Raw genomic sequence first — 15,390 nt, 5'->3', positions numbered from 1 at the left:
TAATAAAGGCACTCCCCTAAAAAGTCTGTAGTATTATAATATTAATACTTTCACATGCTATTTTGAAAAGCCAATATGGATTATGAATCTTTAGGGTGAATTTGCCTAGCATAATACCAACATGAGGACAATCCAATAAATCATATGCATATATACATACATACACACACACAAACACCTACTTACACATATGCATGTATTATAAATACATATGCACACATATATAAAAACATACATATAAAAAAGAGGATTTGTGGTGTAATTATGACATGTCTGCAGAGCTCTTGCAACTGTTCATGTAAAGACTGTTGCAAATGGAAACTCCAACCACTCCTTTCTTCCTTTGGCCAACTGATGTGTAGTGACTTGTTAAGCTATGGAAAGTGGATGGAAGATAAGAATCATTGAGTCCTTCAGCTAAGAAGTCTTGTTTACTAATTGAAGTGGTGGCAGGGATGGGTGTAGGGGGCTAATGCAAAGCTAACTAGAAAATTATACTGTAGAATTTCTTCAAGAAAAACTTCTTCAGAAATTAAGTGGCTATAGAAAACTGAGTCTTATCTGTATCACAGTTTACATAAAATTCAACAGGAGAAGGTATAAATATAAAAGCATAGTAATCTTTCAGAACAAATGGCTGAAACTATGCAAAGTCCTACTTTTCTCATTAAACCAGTTTTCTTGCTTGCCACCTGTTTGCAATTTGGGCAACTTTCTAATTGCTCCACATCCACCTCCAAGAGCAGAAACCAGACTGTGCCACCCAACAGAAATCAACATTAAGCCTTCTGTATTTCTCAGCTTATTGCCCCCAAGATGAAAATATCTGGCTAAAACAGAATGCAAGGGCCAATGCCTTTGGCTTGGTAAACAGCAAAAGTCTAGTCACTAAAACAACACCTAAGCTCTCCTTATTTAAAGACTGTCAATCATAGCATCATCAGTGAACTAATGAGTAGTTTTCCCAAGACAGACAGAACAGCTGTGAAACAAATCCAGATCCAGCCTTTACAACAGGTTCATCATTCAAATGTTTTAAACTAAATCATTCTCAGAAAGCCTATGGCTGATTTCCTGTGAATGTCTAGAATGAAGTCCTGTGAATGACTGGAATGTATGAATTCTGCTTGCAGTTTACCAACAGGCTTATTTTCAGTTGTTTAGAAGTTGTACTCAATTAATAAACTGCTGCATGCTGAGGCTAGAAAAGGGAATTTAACTGCTTAATCCTAGCAAAATTTTAAACAGGCAGCTGTGCTTCCCTGAAGCAAAAATTTCCACAAGTAACAACAAGTACTGCAAAAATGTCAGTAAAAGCAATCACAGGGATTCGGTGGACAAAATAACCATCAACTTCTAAGACAGAGGAGACAGGAGACATGAACTGACACCTAAACAAAAGACTATTCTCTCATTTTAAGTGCTTATGCTTTGGTCAATATGGGTAAAATTACAGAGAAATTAGCACTGCTTTGCTGCTTACTTATTCCATGATACTTAGCAAGCACATATAATAGAAAAAAAAATGTCTAATTGAGTTATATAATTCTGATCTAAACCAAGCTGATTACATAAATTCTAAGTAATTTTTAAAACTTTTTGGTTAAATCGGACTAATCTTATAACTCCACAAGAAATTAATCCTGTTCAGAGCCATGTTAACATGGAAGTCACCTGCCTTGACTAGTACAGGAGAAAAAGTCTGCTTTTGCAAAAGCCTGTAATGAGACTTTGATTGGCCTGATTCTTCTTGAAAACTGCAACTTTCCCAGTCGAGTTCAATTAATTTCCCTTAAAAGTGAGGCTGTAATAAAGCACATATAATAATTCCCTAGTCTAGCCTGTAGCTAAGGAATATAGCTCTAAATAAGAGAGAAGTAGCAGTGACACCTGATAAATTATATTACTTGACTGATTTATACCTTATGTCTTCCTGCTCAAACCTAACAAAGAAAATTCAATTATTCAAGCACTCTAGGTTCATGACTTTGGAAAAAGATGGTCTGGAGCCAAAATTCAAGTATCCTGAATCATTTATAAATGACAGTGTGAAATACTGTTTAAAGTGCAGCAGGTAACAAGGATAAACAAAGATTGTTTCAATGTTGTCACTTTCTGAAGATATTCTGCAAGTATTTAACAATATCATAGAAGCATAAAACTTACATACCTTCAGGTAACATCATACCTTGTGAAATTTTTATCTTTGGATTAAATGCTTATGTTTTCAGTACAGTTCATAGCGCTTATATATCAGATAATCCTACAAAGAGTCAGCATGTTTAATGTAGATATTTAATATGTTTCATAAGCACATATTAAAGCCTATTGTGATGTAATTTCTAGACTTTTAATGCTGGGCTGTACTGACATGAGCATTAAGATGTGCAACAATGTACACAATCTCTTTCAGTTTATTTGAAATACCTGTCCCTTCCCTATCTGAGAATAAAATGTATTTTCTTTCCCTCTTAATGAAACCTCAAATCAGAAAAGCATGAACACAGTGTGCAAATACTACTGCTTGGTTAATTGAGATAGCAATCTTACCACACACAGGAGTCATCTCATGGGTTTCTGGCAAGACATTCTACCTCTAAGCTCAGACTGCAAAGTAAGTTCACTTTGCTAGCATGTGACAGTGAAACATGATTCTGTTTAACATGGCACGACTATAGTTGCACACTGGGAGATTACAGGCAATGAGAAAATTTCTAACAAATGGCTCTCTTCTGCAAAGGATAGAGAACTGATCTTTGTAGAACACATCTTTGGTACTGAAGTATGCCAAGCATGCTGTACCACTATTAATCTTTCTACAGAAGCCAGCATATTGCTACAGTTCAACATGGAGATAATGAAAAGAATGTTTCATGGTATCCAAGCTCTGGTCAGGTAGAAGCAAGTTATGATGTTTCCTTGCTATTTAGCCAGAAATTGTGAAAGTGTTAGCCAAAATTAATGATTTCCCATTCTCATGAGATCCTTCTGTTCCAAAAGCTACAGCTACAGCACATGACTCTCTTATTCATGTATTTTCTTCCTCTGAAATCAAGGAACAGTAGAAGGGTGGTGTGTTCGACCTAAATTTGAATCTAGGAGCAGGGAAGTGCTCCTGAATCCTGCAGTTTAGAGGCAGTTAGAAAGTTTCATCACATCAGCAAATCAAAACTGTGCCCCTCTTCTCTTCCACTTCATACTGTTCTGACATTCATAATCTGAAAATGCTTAAGCAAACAGGCTGAAAATAAAATATGGCTAAAAGAGACATAACAGTAACTCTTTTCACTAGAAGTATATTGGTTAATGCAGCCACTTGGAACACTGACTGGGTTTGATCTTTCATTAATGAATAATTAAAGACTCATTGGCCAAAAAGTGTCAAAGAATGAGCACGAATTAATGACAAAGTTACGAGGGTACTCACTAGGAAGAATGGAGAGATGTATAATAGTTTCTGCCTTGTCAGCTACTCAATATAAAGTATTTAAACACTCAGTAGTTTTGGGATTAGTCAGCAGAAATCCTTCTCCCAGGTGAACATTTCAATTACTATGCAACAGGGTCACTCCCATACACTGGTCCAACAATTAATTATTTCAAAATGAAGCAAAGCAGCAGCTTCAACAAGATGCAACGATAAGCTACCACAACAGGCAATTCAGGAATCTGATGTTCAGAAGTGAAAGAAAAATCTTCAAGCTAATCAGGCAAAAATCACACCTGAATCCACACACTCGTCTCTTGCACTCTGCCTGAAGCCTTTATTTAACAAAATGTAGGCACTGTTACTTCTCACTATATTCTCTAAGAGTGAGCTTATGCATCCAGCTCCAGGAGAAGACTTATGATCATCACCTCAGAGCTGAGAAAGGTGCTTCCAAGCTTAATTTTCTTGCAGCAATGTGACATAAGACAAATTGGCTCTTGCACTGGTTTGTCCTACTAACCTATTCTCCAAGTAGTGCGTTGGCTTTCATATACTCCATTCTTAAGTGCTGACATCTCAGCTGCCAGACAAGAATATACCTAGATTGTCCTGTACTTCTACTTCTAGTTGTTGTGATAACTCTAATTCTGTGCTATCTTGTGGGAAAATTATTCTCTTTCTCATTTAATCTCATGAAATTTTAAAAAGGTGTCATAAATGTCCAAGTGCTGGAAGAGTTTCTCCATGCCATAATCTGCCTTGCTATCCAAACCTAAAAAATAAACACTGGAGACTGTAGATTACCTGAAATGGGAAATGACATAGAATATGAAACTAAGTCTCCTCTGGAGTACCACAGGGTTTGTTCTATCGTTTCATGCAGTTCAATACTATGTATTTCTTTTAAAAAATTACTAACATCCTGCCCCCTCCAAAGAGGCACAGATGTCATTTGAATTAATGAAGGTTTTATACAAGATGAAAGGTATCGGGAAGTTTCTAGCATCTTCTCACAGAAACCACCCCTGCAGCTCCCCCCGCTACCAAAACCTTGTAAACCCAATATAGGCAGGAAATGCTTAGGACTGATTTTCACGATAGTTGGTGTGACTAATATTGAGAATTAGAAAGCTCAAGGACTTTCTCTCTTTGTGACCTTAGACAAGCCAAATGGCTTCAGTGATACATTTTTTTCAGCTAATCTGGGTGTTGGGAAGATACAACGGCTATGTAAGTGTAAAGCAGGTCTATAAATATTAAAATATAATAATTAAAATCAGTGTTTTCATAGATTATATAACTAAAATGTAATACTTAAAAACAAAACCTGATACATAATTAAAACTGGATAATCAATGAAATGAAGTAGTAGAATTAGAGTGACTGCCAGAAGTTCTAGTTTTAATTTTATATATATATTTACATATAACATTTATTCAAAACGATGTATTACTGATAGGGAAAGAACAAAATTCTTGCGGTTTAGCCCTCATCACCACACGGTTTCTCGCTCACCCTCCCCCTACCCAGTGGGATGGGAGAGAGAAATTGGGAAGAAAGGAAATAAAATAATTCCAACTTAAAGTCTTCTAAAGTTGAAAAGATTTTGAAGGAGTTCAGTTTTCCATTGCAGAAATAAACAGAACTTTAAATTGCTAGCAACTGCATAACATAAACTTTTATAATAGAAATTATCTAGTTCATAAATTCCTTATTTAGTTAAACACCTGCATCAATTTTACACTTGCTACTTTAGAATTACTGAGCAAAAAGTTATTCTCAGTATCAATACTACATATTCCAGCTAATATTTTAATGTTGCACAAACTCTCCTCCAGTAAAAACCTGAGAGAGTACAAGGAGGTGACCGAATCCTCTGAGAATTGGGCTGCCATGTCATGGCTTGCAGATTATTGTAAAGAATATTAAAATAACCTGGCAAATCTCATAATCACTGGTAAAAGATGCTTGATTAGGCTGCATGATGAAGCTACGTGCAGAAGAAATACAAGTTAGATTCCCTGTTGTGATCACTATGTCCTCCTTTTCATTATCAGTTCTGTTACACAACACACCAGCAAACAAAAACTTCCACTCTGTGCTGAAAATGGAACTGCAGACACCTCGCTGGCAGGAGGCATCATGCAGCCACTCTAGCTTTGCTTACCATCTGTCGAGCATCCACTGGTGCCATCACTGGAACAATAACGCATTTCAATCCTTTGCCTTCCCACCTCCAGCAAATTTGGGTCAGGCAAGCGCGCTTTGCAGGTGTATCGGAAACGTTGTTCATAGTGGCCACCGTTGTCTGAAATATTGACTGGGGTCCAAGGTGTCCAGGGAGTTGTCTTTTTTAACTCTGGACAGGCATTGGTGTTACAAGGTTGATATTCCTGAAAGAAAATGGACATAATGAATATAATCACTACACAGAACTTGAAAACAAACCCCACAAACTCTTGAAACAGACAAACAGCCACCCAATAAAAAAGCTTTGGATATTTTTTTCAGCATTTCCAATAGCAGCGATCATCACTTAACTTTTAATTCCAGTCTCAAACTGAAAGTGTTTTTTTCCGCTTCTAGGCAAGCACAGTATCACACTGCTAAAAGTAATAATATATCAGTACAAATTAGATGTATTACATCCATAAAAACAGTAAACTGAACACTAGAAGTACCACGATAAAGCAGAACTTGTATAAATTAATAGCCCCAAACAAGGTGCAGCTAAATATTAAAGCTTTTAATTAAGAGGAATTCTGATAAACTGCAAGTACAAGACACAAACCAGCAAATAATTCCTTGGAAAAATCTAGTGGCATATAAATAAGTGAACCACTGTCCATTTCATATATTGCTTATGTATTGCAAGGGGAAAATGGACAAAAAAATGTTTTCTATTACAGAATCCGGCTCCCTGAGGTGCATCTTACCGATAGCTCCAGCATTGCTAAACCTATTACCAGAAGCAAATTCCCTGTGGAATGATATGCACCAAAGGGAACAAACCACACCTAAGAAACAAATGCAGAATTGCCAGTATTCTCAAGCCCCACAACATATGTCTGTAATATCACTAAAAAAAAAAAAAAAATGGATACAACAGAAATAATGGTTTTATCACGTGGTACAATCTCTTTCTTCCATAATCCCTACTCCAGCTGATACCACCGTGTTCCAACAAGCAATAAATTACCTGCTCCTCTCTTTCCCATGGTGATCATAGCATTTTTATCTCTTACTTTCCTCAGTCCACTCCCTCTTCTCTCAGATGGTCTAAATAAATAACATATCCAATTAGGCTGAGAGCAATTGCTCTCAACCATATTTTGGTTTAAAGGTTGTGTTGCTATTTCAGATCTAAAAGCAGGTTCTTTGTCTAAAGCTTTTTTAATTTTTCTATCTATTACCATTGCGAAAAAAAAAAATATTCTCCAGAAACCCCTGCCCCACTAACACAGCAAGGCAGCGGAGAACTCAGCACTATGTTCAAGACTCTCCTTGCAGGGACATTGGACTAGATGGCCTTTAAAGGTCCCTTCTAACTGAAACTATTCTATGATTCTATGATTCTATGCTCTGAGACCAGGTGGACTTGTGACAATCTTCCTGGTTTCATAGTTTTGTGGTAGTTCAGGCAAGAAAGAGCTCATAGCCCAAAGACTTCACCGGGACTACTCCTGTTGACTTCTCAAGGCTGTGCAAAGTCCTTTTCCATCTTAAAAGCTGGTGGTCACTGCAATGGTGGCCACATGAGTTATACTCAGGGATGATCTATACTCAGGGATCCCTTTAGAGCACAGAGGACTGGATCAACCCTTTCGGGGATCTGAGTTTCAGCCTTGATTGGTTTCTGGATAAGAAAAGAGCAAAATACAAGCAAACTATCTGGTCCTCTGTACAGCAGGGAAAGTAATTTTGTCATGACTCCTTTAGGAAGTAATTTTTGTCATGTATGTTTTAGATCAAGGACAGAATATGTTACACTGTTCTTGCAGCATATGAACTGTAAAAAGGAAATAATAAAATTAACAGATCCCAGGAAGCGCCAGAACCACTCTGCTTGCTATCTCAACTGGCTAGTCACCTCCAACGTGCAGTCCCCTCCAGTAGCTGGATTACAGTCCATCTTTTAGAGAGAGCACTCTGTGTCTTTTGCTCTTTTTTTTTTTTTAATGTCTAGCACTGATGAGTCTATCACCTCCCCGCATCAGCTGTTCCACTATTTAGTAGTCCTCAAAGCTAACAAATTGCAAGTTAATTCAAGGCTGCCTTTTCCCCTCAATTTAATTTTTCAGTAACTGTATTTTGCTGTGCCTTTATCAATGATGCAGAAAGTGTTCCTTGTCCCATACCTACAAACATATTTTTCATGCCCAAGTATACATAATTATAAACTAAGCTGAACTTCTTAACACTACATAGGTGTCCTTAGGACTGGACACCAAAATTTGACTTGGCACTCTGGAAGCAGTCTTATCAACACAACACGCAAAGGCCAACATGACCGCATCCTACTTGACAGTCTGACTTTAATACATACATTATTAAGCATTAGTGCTTTTTCCCTCCACAACATTGCATAAAGATCTTACGTAGAGCCAATCATCCTTCTCTAAATCACAGCTTTACAACTACATATAGTTTCCTGTCCCACACAAGAGGCTGGTGTTTGGCAATATTAAAATATGTTTTATTAGCTTCTGCAATTATATAGCATATTATTTACTACCTCAGCAATCTCTGTCGTCGTCAAGCTTTACCGAAGATGTCTTATATCACTGTCTAGACTGTTGATAAAAATGTTAAGTGCTATTGACCCAAGAACTGATTCCAGGCAGACCTGCTAGACATATCCCGGTCATTTGTATCTGTCCATTAACACTGCATTTTTCAATTTGTCAGTGAGCTAGCTTTTAACCCATTTAACATTTGCCATATATTTCAGTTTTTCAAATCAAAGTCTTTTCTGTTGCAAAGACAAATGTCTAGGAAAAATTCAATGACAGTCTGGGAGATGTGCTGTATCACTTTCAAACATCTTGAAATAAAAGCTCTTTTCTAGTAGCATATAAGTAGGAATAATTCAATCAGCAAAGCAGCTACTACAAGGTTCATTTCCATGCAGTCACAATGGTCTAAAATATTCAGGTACTTATTTGCTTTTGATTTTTGTATTGATATTTTTCAATGAAAAATAAAAGCTAGAAATGTGAAGTCTTTATTTACTGGATATGGCGTAGATATGTGATGGTCATGAAAAAGCAGAATGTGTGAGATATGCAATGAACCCTTTGTCAAATAAGTTAATTTAGTGGCAATGTATTGAATGTTGCTTTGCTGATACATATCTGAGATTAACATGTCAGCTCACTCATTCCTTGAAAGACAGACTACCAGTCATTAGCGTGCTTCAGGATGCGTAGTCACTTCATACATCCTAAAAAAAGGTATTCTTATATGTTCTTACATGAGCCCAAAAAGAAAGATGTTCCTTAGAAGTATCTGTAGAGACTATTTGTTAGTTTTTCTTTTCTTTTCACTTGATAGTTTGTCTGCTGACATACCTGTCTACTCAACCACTGGGTAATGTCTATGAAAGGCTCAGAATGGCAGGGAAAACAAAAGTACATGTAGATTACTCAGAAAATAGTTACAGCAGTAAATATCTCTCTCTCAGAAATTCAGAAGACTATATCCTAACAATGGGTGACTCCATGAAGTTCTGGCACTAATAATGACCTGGCAGATCCTGCTGGCTTCTCTCACAAACAGGGAGTGTTGCACTGCTCTACCAACTACCGCGTCTGCCACAAAGGAATCGAAAATCACATGGTGCCTGATGAAAGCATTGATGTGATCTGGTGCTACAAAACTGCAGTATAAGCAGAACAATGACCTTGCTCTGAACAGTCTCAGATTTGGAAGTAAAGGAGGGGAGAGAAAAAGCATAATTCAGATCACTCATGGGTATATTTAGTGCTGCTAGCATGAAGACACAGTCTGATTGGAAGGATTTGTCAGGGACTGGGAATATGCAAACTGCTATCTCTGCTTGGATTATCCTCCTCTTCTCACCTTGTCCAATGCTTGAACAGTTTACTCAAGTGGGATTTCGGGAATATGGCCCTCTCCAAAGCAATTTGTCCAGCTAGAGCCATGGATACAATAATAAAGCAACCACATAGCAGAACAAAAGTCTCGAATGAAACACGGAGGTCTCATCTCAGCAAAACAGTGGTAAGCAAGAATTAAGTGGAAAGCAGTGAAGCATTCAGCTTTAATACGGCTGTTGAGAGGAACCAAGATGGTGGCTGCCAAACTCCACGTCATGTGCTCCATGAGGACTGAAGGAAGAGATGGGGTCAAGCTCTCCTGGGAGGGATCTCTAGATACCCACAGAGGAAAACTTCAGGGGCTCATATGGTGGGTTTAAGTACCTTAGTTCTTAGAGTATGCTTGTGACCACAGAACAATAACTACTTGAGGCCATTTGCAGACTCCAAAAATAATTCAAAGTCAACCATATTTTCAAAGTTCTCTTTGCAAGTTGTCCTAAAACTTGGGGCCTAATTCACCATATTGCAGCTTTTATTCTAGAGTGGATTTAGTCAGTTGAGATTGTTAACTTTATGCCTGGCTATGCCTGGCAAAGATGCAATAAGACTTTTAAAGACTAAGTTTCAAGGAATAGCTCAACAATTAGTTAGGAATTTTACACAAAATACACAAATAAATACATACATCACAAAGTACATGTCTAAGAAAATGACAAATTAAAATAAAATATTATCACAAAGCATAATGATGGTAATATGAGAAAAGATATCATAAACTAAACACATAATTTGAAATGACAGAACACAAATATTGATTATGCTATTAACCAGCCACCTTGATTCTGTCTTTAAATAATATTTCCTAATAATTGTGTATACAAAAAAATAATAGTCATGAGATGTTTTGTACCAAGGTTTATTTAAAATTATATAGTTGTATGGTTTTAGAAAAGAACAACTGAAACATAATTTCCAAAACATCTTCTTTCAAATTGGTGGAGACTGTTGCTAAATAACACAGAACAAAATTATAATGTTTTCTCCTGGAGGACATGGAGCAGATGGAACAGACTAATTTTTTTTTTTTTTTCTCTGTGCAGCCACTTTAGTCAAATTCCTGAAAATTTTTAGAATCTCTGAGACTTTTACTCCTAGTTTAAGTTTTAATTTAATCAACCCAACTGTATGATAGTCTGATACTTCCATAAGAACCTAGGCTAAAATCTTATCTATATTTGACCTACAATTTTTTTATAAAAAACAGAATTCAGATAGAGATTTCTATTCCCATTTGTACTACATGTTTATACTATGAAGGGATTTATCCTAATAAACTCTTATTTCTTTGCTATATATAGTATGCCTATGTTGAATGCACTTCTTTTGTTCTCATCTGTGTTTTTGCTTCTCATCTGTTAGTGTGAGAGACTATCCTCTCAAGGCAGCTAAATCAACATTAACAGTCCATTCAAATATTTTCAGCCCAACAGTTATCTTTCATGATTTGCTTTTAATATATCATACTAGTTCTCAAATATTCTTTGGGAATCACTGAAGAGTTCACTGATTAAAAACTAATTATTATTTTTTGGTTTTTGTTCCATTGTGCTAAACTTCCGTTTGTGTGGCCCAAAATATTTTTCAGTTATTAAGACATCAATACAAAAAAAAGTTGCTGATTTGTAAACTGAATGGTGTAGTATGTCACCAGGGACCAGACAGGGCTGTAATATATAAGAATCTGAGTGTCTTAGCCATTCCCTGAGCTTTGAGTTTGTCACAGCAATATGTAGTTAAAGGAAAGGGTAGCTCTCACATGCAATCAAAACAAAGGCCAAAATAAGTGTAGCAGTGTTATAAAACTCAAGAGAAAAACAATTCCCATTTATAGGGGGTCTTCTTTACACATCAAAACATAAGTTTCCTGAAGGACCAATATACCCTCTCCCTCTCCAAGAACCAAAAGATACATAACATTTATCTCACAGCGGTTGAAAAACACATTCAGGAAAATCACTAACTGAACTTGAAAAAATACATGGTTCATTTATTTTCATTACAGAAATGCAAAGTCTTGTAGACTTAGAAAAACATTTTCAAACTAAAACAAACAAAAGACAAGCCCCTGATCATGTTTCTATTTATTTCCACAGTTTAAAAAAGCCAGGTTATTCAAGCAGATACCATTAGATATACCCTACTTTATTGTAATTTTTCTATTACTATATTATTTCAAAAGCATGGCCTGAAAGAACACTCAAACTCCATTAAGTCCAAGTCATTAAGTAAAACATCTTCTACATTGTAAATTTCACAACTATACTTAAAAAAGAAAACTGCAAAATATTCTAAGATCCTCATTGTATTTTAATCACACAAAGGTACATCTATATCCTAGCTTATAGCCAGTATTTTAGCTTCAGTTAACATTAATGGGAGTGGTTTTATGGATTCCAGTGGAACCAGGACTTCAGAGACTATTACTGAGCGCAGATGCAATCCTGTAGTGCTGTAAAGTAAGGGTAGGTTGTGTTCATAATGGGTTTTAAACAATATTTGCATAGATAGAAGGAGGAAAATCATTTTACCCTATGCAAAAGGAACAAGTTTCTTCTGAAGTGAATTAATTTCTTTTTTGGCTGCAAATACTGACTGAGCACAACCTTTTGTTTCAATTTTGTGTATTTCAAACAAAATAATTGGAAAAACATCCACTGATGTAAAGGGGAAGTTAAAAGCAATTAAAGGCTGGATTTGGAACCATTTTCCCTGGAGGAGTTCAGGGCCTGTTGGGCAGGTCAGAAAACTGGAAGAGTTCAGGACTCAAATCCTTCCTATATTCAAAATCATTCATTCATTTAGATAAGGAAAGTTCCTACTTTCATAATCTCTTCATAAAACTCAAATTTTGGAGTGAAGAAAGCCATCACTTTCCTCTTACTCTTCTCTACCAGTCATTTGTGTAACTCTGCATTTGAAAGCTACAGTTTATATCAAACTAGTCAAACTTTTGAGAAAGAAATCATTACAAAAAGTTAAATCACTTAATTGTGAGTAACTGAACTGACTATCCCAAAGGCACTGGGTTAATAGGAGCACTTTCAGCTCCACCTCAGCAAGCAGAATGGCCTGGTTGCATTGGGGAAGTGCAGTTTTTATTCTTGAGTACTGCTCCTCAGATGCTCACATTCACATTGACACCTGAGAACCATTTAGAGTGATAAACATTTATTTCATATGCATGACAATTCCTAATAGTGTAATAGTTAATTTTAAAGGATGATATTTGGAATTAACTCATATTAAAAAAAAAAACCAAACAACTAGAAATATTTAAGGAAGAAAAAGCTTCTTTATTCTGACAGAGATTTTAAAAATATAGAAAGAGGCATAGTAGTTAATTTGGCTTCTTTCAAATCAAATCCATTTACGGACCTGCGTTACAACTAATCACCTTACTCAAATGCACCTAGCAAATGAAATTGTTATGTGATACCAAAAAAGGACAAATTTGTCAAGATTTGAATTTTTTAAAAATAACTGAATATTTGAAGGACTTATGTGCAATTTTGCACACTGCTCGTAGAGAAATGGAAAGTAGTAAAACCGCAGTAAATCCACAGCAGCAAGTCTGCCTGCTGACAGCTCAATTTGTACCAATCCGTAAAGCCTGGTCCCTGGTGTGAACTCAGTGCTAGTACTAGAGAAGCCCAGTTCTACACCCCGTGTACAGAGCAGCCTGCTAACCCAGTGCCCTTACTGGAATCTCCACACCCATTTAACTCTTGCACAGTCAGACTATGAGCTCCCTGGAGGAGAAGTGGGTTTGTAGGCCTTTGTATAATGGGATCCTGGTTCATCATCACAGCTTTCAGGCAGCAGGACAACAGTAGGGCTATAATGCCTTGGAGGCTAGCTTCCTGCTATGCTAGGCAGCAGACCTGGAATATGACAGTTTTAAAGCCTTTAGCGAGTTGCAAGTCAAGAACAGGGGACTGCAACTATGCCATCCTTCCCAGATTGCTACGGTGGGAATGGGTCCCGAGCTATAGTCACTATGGGAACTTGAACTCTAAAATGTCAAACCCCCTTCCATTCTCAGTCCTTGTATGTTCTTAATATTGGAGAACATGCCAAAACCAGTCAAAGAACTGACTAGTGGAATTTATGGTCAGTTTTCAAACTAAGAATGAAGTATTCTTAAAATGTAATGTGTTTCAGCGAAATGGATTTGAATTTTAGTTTCAGATGTCTCTTCTGGCACTTGCCTGCATGTCCAATAACTATTCAGAATTCAGTGTCTTGAACAGGACTGAAACTGGAGACTGCATATTTGTTTTTACTGGACACACACTTGACTTCCAGGGATGTGTTTCATGTCCATAAGGGGAATCAATACTCTGTTTGGTCATCCAGTTCCTTTTTGAATATGGATTTACTTTGAAGTCTAGGCTTCTCTTACTAAGTTAACCATAGATTTTCTTTTGATGAACAATACCTTCTACACTTTGCCCACAATGACATAAGTCTCCTCTATATTACCCTGTTCCAGCCACTCTTGGGGCATTGAATATACTAAGTGCAGTGTTAATAGCAAAGAAACAAGCAATGCCTCTAAAAATGCATGACCTAAACAGAAAATTCTTCCTCTCATTCGTCCTTCCCTTTTACTCCACACAGAGTCTGTGAAACATCTCGAAAAAAAGGGATGACTTGTGCGATGTGCTCTGAAACATCACATATTCAGCTACACACAAGAACATAACAAACGAGTTTCCCTCAACTTAGATTTTTTTTTTTTAGGTATCAAATTTCACTTTCATGATTTTTTTACCGCATTCATACAACTATGTGCTTTTCTGCATTTGTGTGCACTGCTAAGTGTCAGTTAAGCAGTTTTGTCAGTCATGTAATTGCTAGAGACTTGCCACTAATTAGGAGTCAAAGGTACTTAATTGCCGATCCTAAACATTGATAAATAGTACTCTAGGTCCTCAAAATCATTATATTGGCTTAAAGGAACCCTAGACAGGGGAAGGGGGCCCATCTAGTAAAGGAATTAAAAAAGACCAAGGAAAGAAGTGTAGCTTCCCGTGAGCTGCAATTTTGCTTACCTGATCACTCGGTACTTCAGAAGTGGGGAAAAGGGGGTTCCAAAAATTCCATTTTGGGGGCTATGATCAGCTGATTGGAAATAAGTGAATTTCTGCAGCTTAGTACCACTCAGCTGGGCAATGCTAACGATCTGTGCATGTGGATTTATTCATTACAAATGTAAATGCAAGTGCAAAAGAAGGCGGATTAAGTCAGACAGATAAGGGGTGATTTACTTTGCAGTAATAACTCAATTGTTTCCAATTAGCTTCACATACTCTTACTGACAAGCTTAAAGTTTTTCACGTAGGCTCTATAATTCCTCACAAAAATCTTTTAAATTGCTGATACAATTATTATTAACTTGAAATGTATTTTTTATAAATTGCTGGAGATCATGGCTATCCAAGTATTTATTAACTGAGAGTAAGAATGTTAGAAGATAATCCAATAGTCAAAAAGGCATGAAAAGGCTGTCAGCTCATCAGTTTTAGAGACTGCTGCTTTGTAATGACTGCAAATCTGTTATCACACATAAATTACCTTAATTTCTATTCTGCAGCATTGGTTTTCCTTCATGTAGGCTTCTAGAAAGACAACGAGCGCTATACTCTTCTTGCAAAAGGAGATTCTCAACAACAAATTTTTAAACACCAAAACTGGAAGCAAATCTGGGACTCTAGGCAACACTAGTGTTAGCTGGCTATTTCATGACCTGGAAAGAATTTGATCCTTAGAATCCTGATTCTTAGATTCACCCTTTGTTAGCTACAATCATTGTCAATGTGCCTTTTCCTGAACTTA

General features: G+C 36.7%; 1 protein-coding gene across 4 annotated transcripts in view; it reads right to left on the bottom strand.

Moving 5' to 3' along the window:
• The window catches only part of SEMA5A (semaphorin 5A), a 331,427-nt gene that overhangs the window by 31,394 nt on the left and 284,643 nt on the right, over window positions 1-15,390 (bottom strand). For all 4 annotated transcript variants that reach the window (XM_086740401.1, XM_086740400.1, XM_086740399.1 and 1 more), the window contains one exon: window positions 5,598-5,823. In XM_086740401.1, coding sequence (XP_086596527.1) covers window positions 5,598-5,823 — 226 coding nt within the window. The remainder of the gene's footprint in view (window positions 1-5,597; window positions 5,824-15,390) is intronic.

Source organism: Chlamydotis macqueenii, chromosome 2 (assembly GCF_036417535.1).
Source record: "Chlamydotis macqueenii isolate bChlMac1 chromosome 2, bChlMac1.mat, whole genome shotgun sequence".
NCBI classification, from domain to species: domain Eukaryota; kingdom Metazoa; phylum Chordata; class Aves; order Otidiformes; family Otididae; genus Chlamydotis; species Chlamydotis macqueenii.
Note: the sequence above shows the minus strand (reverse complement) of the source record. Positions and strands in the feature narration are given on the sequence as shown.